The sequence below is a fragment of the Eleginops maclovinus genome, chromosome 21 (genome assembly GCF_036324505.1).
Source record: "Eleginops maclovinus isolate JMC-PN-2008 ecotype Puerto Natales chromosome 21, JC_Emac_rtc_rv5, whole genome shotgun sequence".
NCBI classification, from domain to species: Eukaryota; Metazoa; Chordata; class Actinopteri; order Perciformes; family Eleginopidae; genus Eleginops; species Eleginops maclovinus.
In genome coordinates this window covers 2,683,076-2,697,035 of record NC_086369.1, presented here as the reverse complement: position 1 = coordinate 2,697,035, position 13,960 = coordinate 2,683,076, and the positions used below count along the sequence as shown (strand labels likewise).

General features: G+C 43.5%; 2 protein-coding genes across 5 annotated transcripts; one reads left to right on the top strand and one right to left on the bottom strand.

Annotated features, from left to right (window-relative positions):
- Positions 1-106: 106 nt before the first annotated feature.
- mtfr1 (mitochondrial fission regulator 1) lies at positions 107-4,305 on the bottom strand. Its single transcript, XM_063873989.1, has 8 exons — positions 4,205-4,305; positions 3,313-3,420; positions 3,085-3,183; positions 2,432-2,562; positions 2,106-2,338; positions 1,693-1,960; positions 1,348-1,528; positions 107-1,238 (listed from the first exon to the last, which is right to left on the bottom strand). Exons 2-8 carry the CDS (start codon positions 3,346-3,348, stop codon positions 1,191-1,193), a joined length of 996 nt encoding a protein of 331 aa, XP_063730059.1. The 5' UTR covers positions 3,349-3,420; positions 4,205-4,305; the 3' UTR covers positions 107-1,190.
- Positions 4,306-4,553: 248 nt separating this feature from the next.
- armc1 (armadillo repeat containing 1) lies at positions 4,554-13,064 on the top strand. 4 transcript variants are annotated; one of them, XM_063912920.1, is made up of 7 exons: positions 4,554-4,817; positions 5,630-5,838; positions 7,220-7,311; positions 8,668-8,860; positions 9,558-9,674; positions 10,361-10,435; positions 11,079-13,064. In XM_063912920.1, exons 2-7 carry the CDS (start codon positions 5,677-5,679, stop codon positions 11,268-11,270), a joined length of 831 nt encoding a protein of 276 aa, XP_063768990.1. In that variant the 5' UTR covers positions 4,554-4,817; positions 5,630-5,676; the 3' UTR covers positions 11,271-13,064. The 4 variants fall into 4 exon arrangements, with proteins under 4 accessions (XP_063768990.1, XP_063768989.1, XP_063768992.1 ...); XM_063912919.1 differs by having other exon boundaries at positions 4,556-4,817; positions 5,627-5,838; XM_063912922.1 differs by lacking the exon at positions 4,554-4,817 and adding an exon at positions 4,913-5,187.
- Positions 13,065-13,960: the final 896 nt, after the last annotated feature.

Below are 13,960 nucleotides of genomic sequence, written 5' to 3'. Positions count from 1 at the left end.
CAAGTTGGGTTGCATTTATTCTTTAAACCTTACAAGCAAATTAAAATGAAGGCATTTGACTTTCATGAGGTTAAAACTCAGCAATGACGTACGACACCAGAGAAAGTTAGGACAGAAAATAAACTTTTATTTAGAGATTTGACAATTAAACGATTTTTATGGAAGACATACTGACACCAAGTCCACCTCCCCTTATCAAAAAGCTAATACTAGTAGAGTCGACTTAAAGCAGCAACTACTCTTACATGATCGACAGAACGGAAAGAAAGAAGTCAGTCACTTTGAGAATACTAAAAACCTCACAGGATCCTGAAGAATCTGTGCATCTGAACAGGCATGAGATGTGATCACTGGCACCATCGGAAAACTGAGGACAGAGGGTCCCTTAGGACCCACGACTAAAACACAATGACAATATAGATTTTACTTACTGAACCGGAGCATGCTCTGTGCTAAAAGGCACCTCTTACTGCACGCGTTACTGACCTAGACGTTTCACAGTTTCGGTTTTCCCTCACTGAGCATTGTGAAGAGGACATATTTGGCAGAGAAAGGCAGAATGTCTGAGATCACTGGAATGTCTTTGGTTCTTTATCACAGATCGTACTACAGAGATAATGTCAACAGAGGCTGGGTTGCATATATTCCACCAAGCCAAAAACACACAGATAAAGTACAAATCTTTTTAAAAGCAACCTGGAATTAATACCGGGGAAAATCTGCATCATAATTACTTGTGATGAACTACAACATAAATAGAAAGATCCCAATCATAAATTAGTCTATTATACAGTTACACAGCACAATATGCAACGAGTAAGAAAGTGCTCAATTTCTCCTGTGGAGGAAGAACTCGGCTTCACAAACCATTAGTGAAAACAGGAATGCAAACATGACCAACTGCACCAAAACAAATCGAGCAATAAAACTAGGAGCGTTCTTAATATTATTCTGTAGTGTTGCTGCTGGTATAACGTATTTAACACAGAAACAATAAGACAATCATGTTCTTAAAACAAAAAGCTAATATTATAAGTTATAAAAAGTGCAAAAACAGATGGTCAAGGTGACGGGTACAACGCTGTGAGATGACTGGTACCCAGAATCCCTTGTTCTTCCACAGAAACTGCCCGTATTCAAACGGTTGATAAGGCACTTTAAAGTGTCCGCAGCACATCTGGAGCTCCATCTCAGATCAACTTTTTTTTGCCAGTCGATTTCAACATGTGCTGTCCAAACTGTGGAAAGCGAAAGACAGAATAAAGTACGTTAGATCTCAAATGGCGTGTGTTTAGGATGAATCAAAGGCTGATTTTTCAGGTGTCTGGGTAGAGTAACTTCTCTCACCAGAGGAGTTTCTGTTCGAGGTTTCACATCTGGAATGGGAAGCTTGAAATCCTCCTTGTCTCCTGATTCACTGTTGTGTCGATACCGGTGAGCAAACTTGCGTTTCAGGGCCTCGGCGATGAGAGAAGCGGCATCTAAAGGCTCACTGGACTTCACTTTGGCATCGCCTTCCCCTGGACGACTATGGAAAACACAGTGAAGCAAAAGAAAGATAAGAATTGGATAAACTGTGTAGTTTACAAACTGTGTTCAGTAGCAAGTGTTGTTTTGACCAAAAATACCTACAGTTCACTTGGATAAACATTTATCCTCTTCAAAAATACTTTGTTATTTATTTACTCGTACCTTTTGACCGATCTTAACTTGACTTTGCCAATATCTTTCAGGACGTCGAGCATGCTGGGGACTTCTGCTGGCCTCGATTCCAAATCTGTGTGACCCTCCGTCTTCTTCCCCCTGCGCTGCTTTATCAAGTCAATGGCAGAAAATGTCCGCTGGAGGCTTGAAGGTGGGGGCGGCAGTGGTGGTGGTGGTGGGGGAGGGGGCGGTGGAGGAGGGGGAGGCAGGGTGCCACAGGGTGGAGGGGGAGGTGGAGGTATCCCTGTGGTAGCAGCTGAGGTGAAACAAAGGAAAGAGAAGAGTCAAAGCTGTGACTTGTAAACGTCTGCTGCCATCTAGAGGACAGTTTGTGTTACTGCAGTGGAGCAGAGGAAGGGAAACAAAGCTGGCTTTTATAAGAGGCAAGAGTAAAGCGATACCTGGCTGTGTGTTCTTCTCCTGGAATAACACGATTTGTGCTATCTGAGCTCGGAGTTTGGCGAGTTCTGTCTCCAGAGCGCCGATCTTCTGAATGGCCTCATCGTTGGCGGTTGCCGACCCCTGGGGGTCCGGTGCCCCCTGATGCAGGCTGGGTAGTGACCTCTGGCGGGATAATGTCCTCTGAGGATGAGATTCGCGGGCTCGAAACACGAGTCCTGCTGGGACCGCTGACCTGTTTCAAAAAGGCATAAAATGTTAATAGACAAAACTCTGAAACTGAAACAATCGCTCTGCTGTTAGCAACAGATGAGTATCCCGCTCCCACCTGGGTCTGCCGATGGATTCTTCATCTTCATCATCGTCCCTGTCAAGCCAGCCGACATCAGCCAGAGAGGCCAACCCAGTCGGCCTCCTGCCGCCAATCAGGATACCGGCGTCCTCATTGTACGGGTAAAGCTGTCAGAGAGAAGCCATGTTCAAAAACACTGCATTTCAAAAGCTCACACGAGTGAGAGTGTAAAAGGAAAGGACGGCAGTTCAAAGAGACGAGGTGTGGAGGGAATCTGTACGATGCTAATGAAAGGTTCAGGCTGGTAACTCAGTAATCAGCTCGAGGTTTTGGAGGGGTTTCTGAACACACTGACCTAAAGCAGACACACTGCATTCCACAAAGCTAGGGAGGGGAGCTGGAGACAGAAGGACAGAAAAAAAGAGAAAGCAGTGTGTTGAAAGAGACAGAAAAGTAAAGTGAAGCAATAGTTAAGAACATTCTGGACACAGTAAAGAGGAAACTAGCTCTGTTTATGGTTCATAAATAGAAACAGTCCTGAGGTAATTAAAAGCTAGATGAGGGCTGTGATTTATTGTCACATGCTTTTGACTCCGACAGTGAGGAGCGACAGGCAGAAACACAGAGGAAGAGATTAGGAGACTTGGACCCAAATATAAGGAAATGTATGATCATGTAACCGCCCTTACCTGAAAATGAACCCTGGGGCAGGGTTTAAAAGGAAGACTAGAAGCTATTCTCCTCACAATACTTCTGGAGGAACCATAGGGCTTGTCTGATCCAAACGCCTGCAAAACAAAACATGTTTTCATCACACATCCTTTTCATCACAAGAGAAACAAATGATATCTCAAAAGACTTTAAGAAAAGGCTGAAGTATTGAAATGTATGTATTTCACAGACATCAACAAACGTACCAGGTCCATTTCTATCCTTGGATTGTCCTTATTCATTTCAGTTGATTTGTACTACAAGGGCATCAGATACATGCTCTAAAACTGAAGGCATCATCACCAAATGGTCACCTAAAGGAAACACAAAGACAAGTGTTTTGAATTAGGCCTAGGTGGCTTCAAAGGAGAGCAGCTGCAATAGCGCAATGTGTAATAGTGATCAGATGCTCCAACACACTGACATATATTCTTTATTTGTCTGCAATACAATCATCTGTCCAAAATGACCATTGCTGTCATTAATCTTCATATTGTAGAATTTCAATCCTCAATTTTCCCGAGTTTTTAACATGTTTAACAACTGTCAAACTCCAAGTAAAGTAAAGTAACATATACGATCTTTGCATGAATGCCTTTAAAACAGTTGAAGCCTTTTAATTGTTCATTTTAGCAACAGGACTAGAAGCAAAACACTGTAAAAACAAGGTAAATTACCCAAAATACACAAACAATTGCAGCACAGGCAGAGATGCTAGCAGGATAGCGTTTTGAAGCTAGCTTCCTTTTCACCGCTGTTTGTTGTTTTAGGGTTAAGAAGTTAAGCCAATAAAGAGGTAACTTGAGTCGGTCGCAGTTGTGTGACAGATGTTGGCTGATTGCGTGCATGTCACAGGATTGTAGGTTAGCTGAGCAAAAATAATCCGGATAATCTTGACTTTAGCGGCTAAACGATGCTAACAAGGATAGCCCCGGCTAGCTAACTCCAGCCAACTTCCAGCCAACACACATTTATTACGATATTCCCCAAAACAACTACAACTATAATCACCATGAACGCCCGGCAGCAACACACACATGTTAACGTTTATATATAATCAAAGGATCGGTTTTGTGTGTGACTTTGAAACAAACTTACCGAAACTGAAGCAGTCAAACAACTGTCTAAGTTTTTCCACCTTGTCAACCGACGGACATCTGCAGGAGGGTGCTAATGTGGGAAAACTGAAGGAGTACATTTTTGAGCCAATTGGATTATACGGATTACAATGGGTAGGTTGTAGCCATGGGATGCTTCAATTGGTTGTTCACATTGATTGACAGGCACAGCCACCAACTGACTTTGACCAAGAAAAGAACACTAACTGCTGATTGGGTGTAATATCAGTCAATCAAAGTATACTGTCCAATCATTTGACATGAACTTTCTGTGTGCTCGTTATACTTCCCTTCGTTTCCCGGCGGTGATGTGTGCTGTTTAAAGGGCTGGGAGCTTTACGGAAAATTGGGATGTCCGTATTCACAAAACAGCTGTACCCATTGACGTGCCACAAAACCCAAACACTGTGCACAGCTGCTAGCTAAAGAAGCATAGAAAAGAAAGGGACGCAGGCCTAGCGTTTGTGAAGATATTTTGTGACATTTGTTGTTTAAAGGTGGTGCCGGAAGATTTTGTAACGTCGTGTTAGCATCTGTTGTAACTGAAGTCAGCTGGGGTTGTCACATGGTTTTACTGAAAACTGAACAAAAAGGTATGCTGTCATTGTCAAGTAACGTTAGCTAGCTTAGCTTAGCTGCCGACTCGCCTCTGTACCACAGGGCGTGTTTTGAGGTGAGGTTGGGGGTCGTAGTAAGTGTCTTTTGGCAAACACTAATATTAGTATGTTTTGCTTCCTGAAGTGTATTGATTTCGTAAGAAGTAACTCGTGTGATGAAATGTCATGATTTGACACTTTGTTTTCCTCAGCATGCTAAGCTATGTATACTTTACTGTGAAACCACAGTCCTATCAGTAACTTATCAGGAGTCCCTTATCAGTCAGATTGTGCAGGACCACAGTGCAGAGGCTATTGTTTATAAAAGGCACCGAAACTCAAGCACATCATTCAAATGTGCTCTCAGGTAATGGGATGATTGTAAAAGTTTAATGGTTGGTGCCAAAGACACCTGATTCTGCAAGTTGTATTATTATTTTTGCAACAAATTACTAAAAACATCAGTAAAAAAACAGCTTTGCAGCAGGAAGTTGATTTACAGATTTTAATTTGTCTAAAATGTTTACAATAAATTAATGTTGGCCCTAATGACAATTAAAGGCTAAACGTTTACTGGTTGTTCAATGGAAATATTAGCTGCTGGTACCTATTTTATAAAATTGCAAGTTGATCAATCTGGGATTCTTTCTCTAACAGTAAAATACATTTAATGAAATCTAATCTAATGTCTATTTTTAGACAATGCTCTTAGAAAAATACCTACTATTGATTTTAAAATAATATAAGCTGCACCTCTAATGTGTTTAATGTGAGCTCCCTGTTTACCTCATCATTATTTCTTCCAGCAGAGTGAAGAGGTTGGTTTGATGTGCATGGCATCAGGATAAGAGGCACCATGAGTGCGGAGCTGGATGCCCTGACCGTGGTGAACCAGCTGCGAGATCTCGCTGCGGACCCCCTGAACCGAAGAGCCATCGTAGAAGACCAAGGCTGTCTGCCGGGCCTGATCCTGTTCCTGGACCACCCTAACCCACAGGTCGTCTATTCGGCATTATTGGTAAGCGTCATCCATTTATACACATGTTGCATTTGCAATATTCAAGTTGAATCTACAGCAGATGTTTGATTAAATTAGTTGGTTGTGTATTCAGTTTTGTGAGAGTGGAATAAAAAGTAAATTTCTGAGGCAAAAAAATCATCATTTGTTCTCCATTACATTTATCCAACACTCAGTCGCTCTTTACATATATAAATGCATGATATCAGAATCAGGATCTACTTTAAAAATCCAAAGAGTAAATTAGTTTTACTGACAGATGTGTTCTTCAGAATAAATCAAATATATAAATCATATGTATGCAGTATGTCATATAAATATCAGAAGTCAAAATGTGCAATTAAAGATTCAAAACTGAACAAATGTAAGTAATCTGTACAATGAAAAGGATGAAATATTATATAAACATAAGAATATATATGATATGTAACTCGCTGTACTATGACGGCCATCCCCAGTCTTTCGGGTATCTAAAATCTGTTCCAAATTTAAATATTCTATAGTAATGCTTTACTGTGAAAAGAGCCTATCTGCATAAAGATACCTCCCCTGATACTTTAATCACATTAAGCTACTTTTACTTATCAACATATGGAATTCAGTGCTCTTCTGCTATTCTGTGGTTTAGTTGTTTTCTGCACTCGTCATATGTTGCCCCCCCCCACAATTTACAGCAGAGACAGAGCAGGTTTCAGTTTCAGTCTGAGGGCCATTCCTGACACCATTGCATCCCAGTCACATGCTTATATGGCGTCTTTAAACAGCTACCATTAAAGGCCCTGTGCTGTGGTGACACCTGCTGTCTGTGGTGATGTAAACACGATACCGAGTCTTGATATAGCAACATCTTTCCACTTCCACCTGTATCAGCTTTTAGCAGTACAGTCAAAGCATTGAAAGGCTTTATCCCAATAGCTGCAGTGTAGTCTTGAGTCTCGAGCTCCAACAATGCAACCTACTGTAAACATGTGCAAGAGTCAAAATGGGTCAATTAAGTTGCATAAATAAGAAAGTATGCACATAAAACAGAATTAGAATGGAAAATCAAATACTGTAATAATACATATATGGATATCAAGACTATAAAGCGAGTATAATTGAACAGTGTATCTACACATAGAGTGCATGGTGACTCTTCCAAGAGCTCAGGAGTCTTACGTCCTGACTTGTACTGTGAGCACTCGTGTTAAAGGCTTTATGTAACTGTTGCTGCTTGGCGGTAACCCGTGAAGTGTAAACACGCGTGTGTTTATCATGGTTATGTAATATTTTCCCATGGCACATGCTCACCCGTTTTAAAGTGTCCCTCTCTCTCACGATATCACAAAGGGTCTGTCAACTTTCAGCGGCGGGATGATAACCGTTGCCCTTGTCCTTGCAGGCCGTGCGCTACCTGGCAGAATGTCGAGCCAACAGGGAGAAGATGAAGGGCGAGCTGGGCATGATGCTGAGCTTGCAGAATGTCATGCAGAAGCAAGTCCCTGTCACCACATCACACACACACACACACACACACACACACACACACACACACACACACACACACACACACACGCTCACTGTGCACTTTCTTTACGTGAAACCTTAACCTAGGATTTCTTTTGTTTTGCACGACAATGTGTGCCAGTCTGCAGATTTTCCCGTCAGGGCGATGTCCTTCCCTTCACCATGTCAGGAGGAATGTGATTAAAGCTGAATTAGAGCAGAAACAGTTAACCTGCTGTCTGTGCAGCTTTACAGACTTTAATGTGTCCTGCCACATCTGAATTCATAATGAGTCCACTTGCGTGTGTTTAGCTTATATTTGCACTTGATATGTTGTGGAGTTAGCAGGTTAGATGCAGAGGTGGCAAATTCCGCGCACATGGTGTGTTTCTTTTTATTTGTAGGCTTTTCTTCAGTGGCTTCCACGTTAACGTCTATTCTTCAGCGTGCTGCTTGTGGCTTTTTTATGGTTCTTTTTCGGGTCAGTTCAGGACCGTAACAAGCTCCCACTGGAACCTGATATTAGCCACATGCATAACTCAGCAATAAATCAGATTTGAGGCATGCAGTGTGAACGTTTGGCCGGTCTGCTTTGAGATGGTGTCGTGCTCCAGATAGCGGCTCTCACCAGGGAACACTAAGCGACTGCTGGCCATCATCAGCACCCTGATAGGAATAGACCTAATGGATAAGTGGCCGGCTCTAGCCTGTATGATTACACCCCCCGTCCTCGTCCTCCTTCTCTTCCTGCGGCAGAGCTCTCTTTCTCACTTAGCTAGTCAGGCGCGGCATCAGGAGCAGCCCTGCAGGAACAGCAGCAGCTTCCTCTTCTCACCAGTCAGTCTGACTTTGGGTGGAGGTCGATCATAGCCGGACAGAGGAGTGGCAACACATAGCAGAGGAGGGGGGGGGCGTCCAGAATAGTTGTGCCAAACAGGTGTTTTTATTTCCTTTACACACAAGATCTGAAGCTCAAAATGTTCTCTTATTCAATGCATAGAAGTGAAGAATAGAGTAACATATCACAGAGGGTGTTTGGCCTCTATGGATTTGGAGTGGGGATGTGTTGTGGGGGGTGGTACCACATTCCCAGAGGGCAGCAGCTCCAGACAGATGGTGTCGTGTGTGGTTACTATAGAAGGAGTGATGACTTGATGACATATGAAGCAGCCTGCAGCTTCATCTCCGGACCCCTCACAAAACATCAGCAGCCCCAACTGACCTCCTGTGGCTCCTTCATGGAGATCTACACGCTAATAACAACACACGTGTTCTTACAAACATACTACATTAAACCACATCCAGTAATCGTTCCTCTTTGATTTCCTCCCTCTCTCCCCGAAGGAGTACGTCGCCCGGGGAGACCAAGCTGCTGGCCTCTGAGATCTATGAGATCCTGCAGGTGGCGGGTAAAGAGGAGGCGGAGCAGGCGGAGGCGGCGGCTGCGTCCTGCCAGCGCAAAGCCCAGTTCTTCCTGGGCTCCAGCAACAAGAGGGCCAAGACCGTGGTGCTGCACATCGACGGGCTGGACGACTCTGTGAGTGTCACTCAGGCCACATTCAGACACCTGATACTGTGACAGCCCAATACTGTGTTACCTGGCTGTCAGACCTGGAACTGAAGCCGCTTTAAATGAATATATACTTTCTGTAAAAGCCGTCAGACACCTTTGGCGAAAACAATAATTTCACTGTCAGAACGCGGCAGCTGCCATTATTGAGTTTGACACACCCAGACACACTGAGGGATCAGGGGCTTGGTCGCGTTCTGCTGCCATGCTCTCCTTTCATCTGCTCCTTGAAGCTATCGGTGCTCAGACACACCAAACACTTCAGATGCAAATACATCTCTTTTTGGACTATCGTGTTTGCCGCTGTCATTATGAGTGTTGTCAGTGCAGCTTAGCCGTATCTATCTGGCACAGGTCGGGGGGGGGTGTAGGGGTCAGGTTGTAAATGTCAGCCATTGAACAGCAGGACGCTGGGATTGAACCTGAACGCTGCTCTGCAGGAAGCTTGCACCTAGCCAGATTACATTACAGCAGACAGACGTCCTCTGGTGGGGGCCGCACTATCACTGCAGCAGAAACACACACTGTCACATGACCTGCCTTCCTCAGCACCCTGTTGTATGTAGCAATATCATGTTTGTGATGTATTTTATGACCCGATTTGACATAATTAAACTATAAAATGTACCCATGTTAACCCAGTTGTTTCCTGTGTGTGTGTCAGTCTCGGAGGAGCCTTTGTGAGGACGCGCTGCTGAAGATTCGAGGAGTGATCAGCTTTACCTTCCAGATGGCCGTCAAGAGATGTGTAGTCAGGATCCGCTCCGACCTCAAAGCTGAGGTAGGTGCAGAAAATCATCCGGGAACTCAGGGATACACCGTGTTCCTGCCTCTGTCTGCTCACAAATAAACCTCAGGTGTTATTTTGGTCAAAATCAGTTGCTAATAACACCATCTGTTCAACTCATAGAATAAAAACCTCCTTAACCGTACATGTAATGCATCTTACTTTGATATTGCTGCGTTGTTGCCTGTTTTGCCACATAAACACTCCAACAGTTGCGCCAACACACACACACACACACACACACACACACGCACGCTGTTTGCTATAGACTTTGCAATAGGTCTGAATGTACATTGTATGTATTCTGCTTTCCTTTACATATTGCTGGAGCTTTTATCACTCATAACTGTATTTCATTCTCAACTTTCTTGGACTTTTGTCTTGTACTGTTGTACTTACTACTTCCTGTATATATTTTACACTTGGCCGATAAAGTGAGTCGGATTTTTGGAGTTATTAAAGGTAGAAGAACCTGCTCCCTTCAGTCACGGTTTTCAGAAGTAAAAGTTAGATATAAGCGTATTTATCGGTATGTGAAACGGGCAAGTGATTGATACTGGTCTGTTGTAATATATTTTTCACCTGTGTGGTAGCAGAATTTAGCATTAGCATTTAATTAACCCTTAAGACCATAAGAGTCACAAATGAAACTCATGGGATTGTTATTTTTTTCCTCACAGGCGTTGGGCACAGCAATCAACTCCACCAAAGTGATGACGGCTCAGCAGGTGGTGCGGACGGAGAATGGAGCCGAGGTAAGGACAGTTCATGCATGCGAGACGGATTCAAACTCAGATCTGTATTGTTTACTTTAAATTGCGGTGGACTAATTTCCCTCGATGTAGTGTCTGATGTGTGTATCTGTGTGTCGCCGCCCTTGCCTGCGGCTGAGACTCATTCACACTGACATGATTAGCTAGTCACATCTCTGCCTCCGCCTCCAGGCTAGTTCCTTTTTTTTGCCAAACACACAACCAGTCCCAGTCGTACCATTTCCCAGCAGCACTTAACTGTACTGAAGCTGTATTCAAAACTGCTAAAAAATAAGGGATTCAAAAGCGTTTGTTTTCCAATAATCAGTCAATAATTCCCTAAATATTAAGAGACCACTGCTGCTGTAATAGTCCTATATGAAGTGTCCAGCAGGGGGCAGACCTGGCTCAGACATCTGACTGTGAGGATGATGACGGAAGGCTGTGTTCATCCTGGTATTTTAAAATCCGTTTTTTGGATTTATTAGACAATATAAAAACATGCTTCTGCTAAGGGCCATCATACGGTTAGGTGAGGAGTAAAAGCAATCAAAAAATCAAACCAATAAAAGAACTCTAGAATTTGGTTTTGTACGTTTTTTTAACGATTATAAAACATATATCTCTCCTTTTGTCTTTCTTGCAGAGGATCTTGCCGTTCAGCGAGGACTCAGAGGAGCTGGTGGAGGTGAACGAAGACATCCCAGACTACCTGCCTGAGGAGGAGAGCCCGTCCCAGGAGCAGGACAAGGCGGTGACACGCGTGGGCTCCATCACAGACGGCATGGGCTGGCTCAACACGGCCGCCAACTTCCTGACCCGCTCCTTTTACTGGTGACCACTTCCTGTCTCTCTCTCTGCTCCTCTATTTCCTCTAAAGTACCATCCAGCTGCAGCCTTAGTGTCTCCCAGCCTCGGACTAAGCCAACACTAGCGTAGCCCCCACCACCACCACCACCTCCGCTAAGCACACCACGAGCGTGCAACAAGTGCTGGACTGCCGAGGGGAACCTGCAATAACTTTAACTTGTGTATATTTCCAGCTACATCCCACTACTGCAGGCTTTAATGTGCACAACTTGCTGCGTATGTATCTCACCAGACATAGCCAGAGGACGACAGAACGTACCAAACTGAATTCTGGACATATTTAATTGAGGCTGATTCATTAGAAATTGGGAGTTCCTTTTTTTTTGTGTGCATGATTTTCTTGGTTGCTTTCCCTCATCGCGTCTGCTCCCTTTCCATTTGACTTTACATATTTTTCAGTCTATTCTTTTCCCCTGCAGTTTTATTTAGCATGCTTTTCGTCTTTTGTGCCAATCTTTGCCTGATGCCTAGCTCTGTGATTATTGTGCGTGCCTTTTTGACATTTTACTTTAGCTCTATATATATATTTAATATTGTTTTTTTCATCATTCGTTTAAATAATTTGAGAGTCGTGTCCGGTGTAACAGCTGTGCGGGGCAGCTTTTAGCTTAGCGTGGGACGTCTCCTCAGTAGAAATAGTAAAGTAGACCCCAGCAGCGGCTCTCATGCATTACAGACTGATTGATAAACCACCACTAACTACATTATCTGAACTCCTCTGGACTAATCCGATGACAGCAGCAGTAGTTTCACAGCTCTCTGTGTTTTTGCACACACGTTAGGCTACCTCTGCTTTCACATCAGCTTTATAGTCTTCTGTAGTTCCCTTCCGCAGCATGTCAAATACCAACCTGTTAGCTGCCTGCTCATTAAACCCCTTGACTTCCACTAACACTGTTACAGTATCGTCGCCCACCTGTTTAATCTTCAGTTTAGCCAGCAGTGTCCTTACAGCATCATCATGTCGCTGCACGCTCACACACACACACACACACACACACACACACAGGACTCGCTGTGCAGGAGTGGTTAACTGGAACAACGGTGTGGTTATGTACATTTTGTAAATGGTGCCTGATTCCCTGAAGTCTTGGACCTTACATGTGAAGGATTGTTCCGGTTTTTGTAATTTGATTTTATGTCAGGATCATAACAGCTTAGTGAGTTTATTCCTTTAGCCTTTACGACCCCATGACTCACACCAGGTCTAATTATGATCTCGTCTGACTGGTGTGAGTGTCATTAATGATTATAATTGACTCTGCTGACCGGGCGACTTTTATTGTTCTGATGGTGCATACACGTCACAGTCGGTCGAGGTCAAACGGATAGAGGATCGGCACAGAATGACCTGACTACTCAAAAAGCAATAATATGTTTTTGCGGTAAATGTAGAGATAGATCAGCCTTTAAAATAATGTTTTTGGATAAAAGGTATCAGTTAGGGTTATCATCAGTATTAAACATGTGTTCTTTATTTGTCCGTTTTGCACAGAATCAGTCTCTAAATTGCATCTCTTGGTTTTTAATATTTGGTGTCGGCTCACACTGCGAAGAATACTTGAACGTAGTTTCTTAGAACTCTTCTCATGTGTCGGTCAAAGTGTAAATTTCCCACAGCTGTTAGATGAACCACCTCTGTAAGGTTGACTCCATGTGTACAGACTCCAGTCTGTCTTCAAATGTAAAATACTGAATGCAGATCTGAAACTGTAGATCCCTTACACTGTTAATGCAAACGATGATAAACTAAAAATCTAAACGTGTCTGGTGATTTTTTATTTTTTAGCTGCATATGGTACCGTCGTTGTGTTGTGGTAATCGTGATGGCGTCTGCAGACCTCACTTTGTCAAATCAAATCGCTGAAGGCAGAAACCATTCCTAGCCGAGGGAGAGGGGAAATCCAGTTCTCTTTACTGGTGCATAAGTGAGGTGCCCCCGGGCGATCCTGTGGCCGCCCACCACCTCCTCCCCTCCCCAGTCCTGCTGCTGGTAGGCAGGCAGAGGCAGCAGCAGCCCCAGCTGGAGGCCCCGGAGCCACTGATGCTGCTGCTGCTGCTGCTGCTGCTGCTGCTGAGCCTCCAATGAAGCTGCGCCGAGCTGGAGGGAGGCCTTCCCGAATGGAGTCTGGATACAGAGCTGGTTTAATGGCATTTTTTTATATCAGCACGTCAGCGGTATCAGATAAAGGCTTTCAAACCACATTTCCTTCAGTGTAAAATAGAGATATGTTATATGGCAATGATTTGCATGTTACCTCAGTTCTTAGTTTTCTCGGTGATTGTACACAAGCATTTTATTTGATGTACGATGATTATGATCTTTGCATTCACGCTGAAAAAGGTTGTATGTATGTGTTCATGTCGGCATCTGCATCGTCTAATAATAGTTTACAAAATATTACCAAAAATCCAATATCTACATCCCTAAAGTTTAACAGTTCTTAATATGATCGAGGAATTTCAAATCTGAAAGCTATTCGTTAGTTTATTAATTAGACTGTAAACTACTAGTGAAATCTTGGAGGGTTAACCTGCTATTTTTGACAGTAGAATCTCACTTCCAGGTCTATTTAGCAGCACGAGACTTGCCCTTTTGATTTCCAAGTGGAACCTCTTGTCCATGTTTGTAGCTGAGCTTTAAATGTCACATCATGT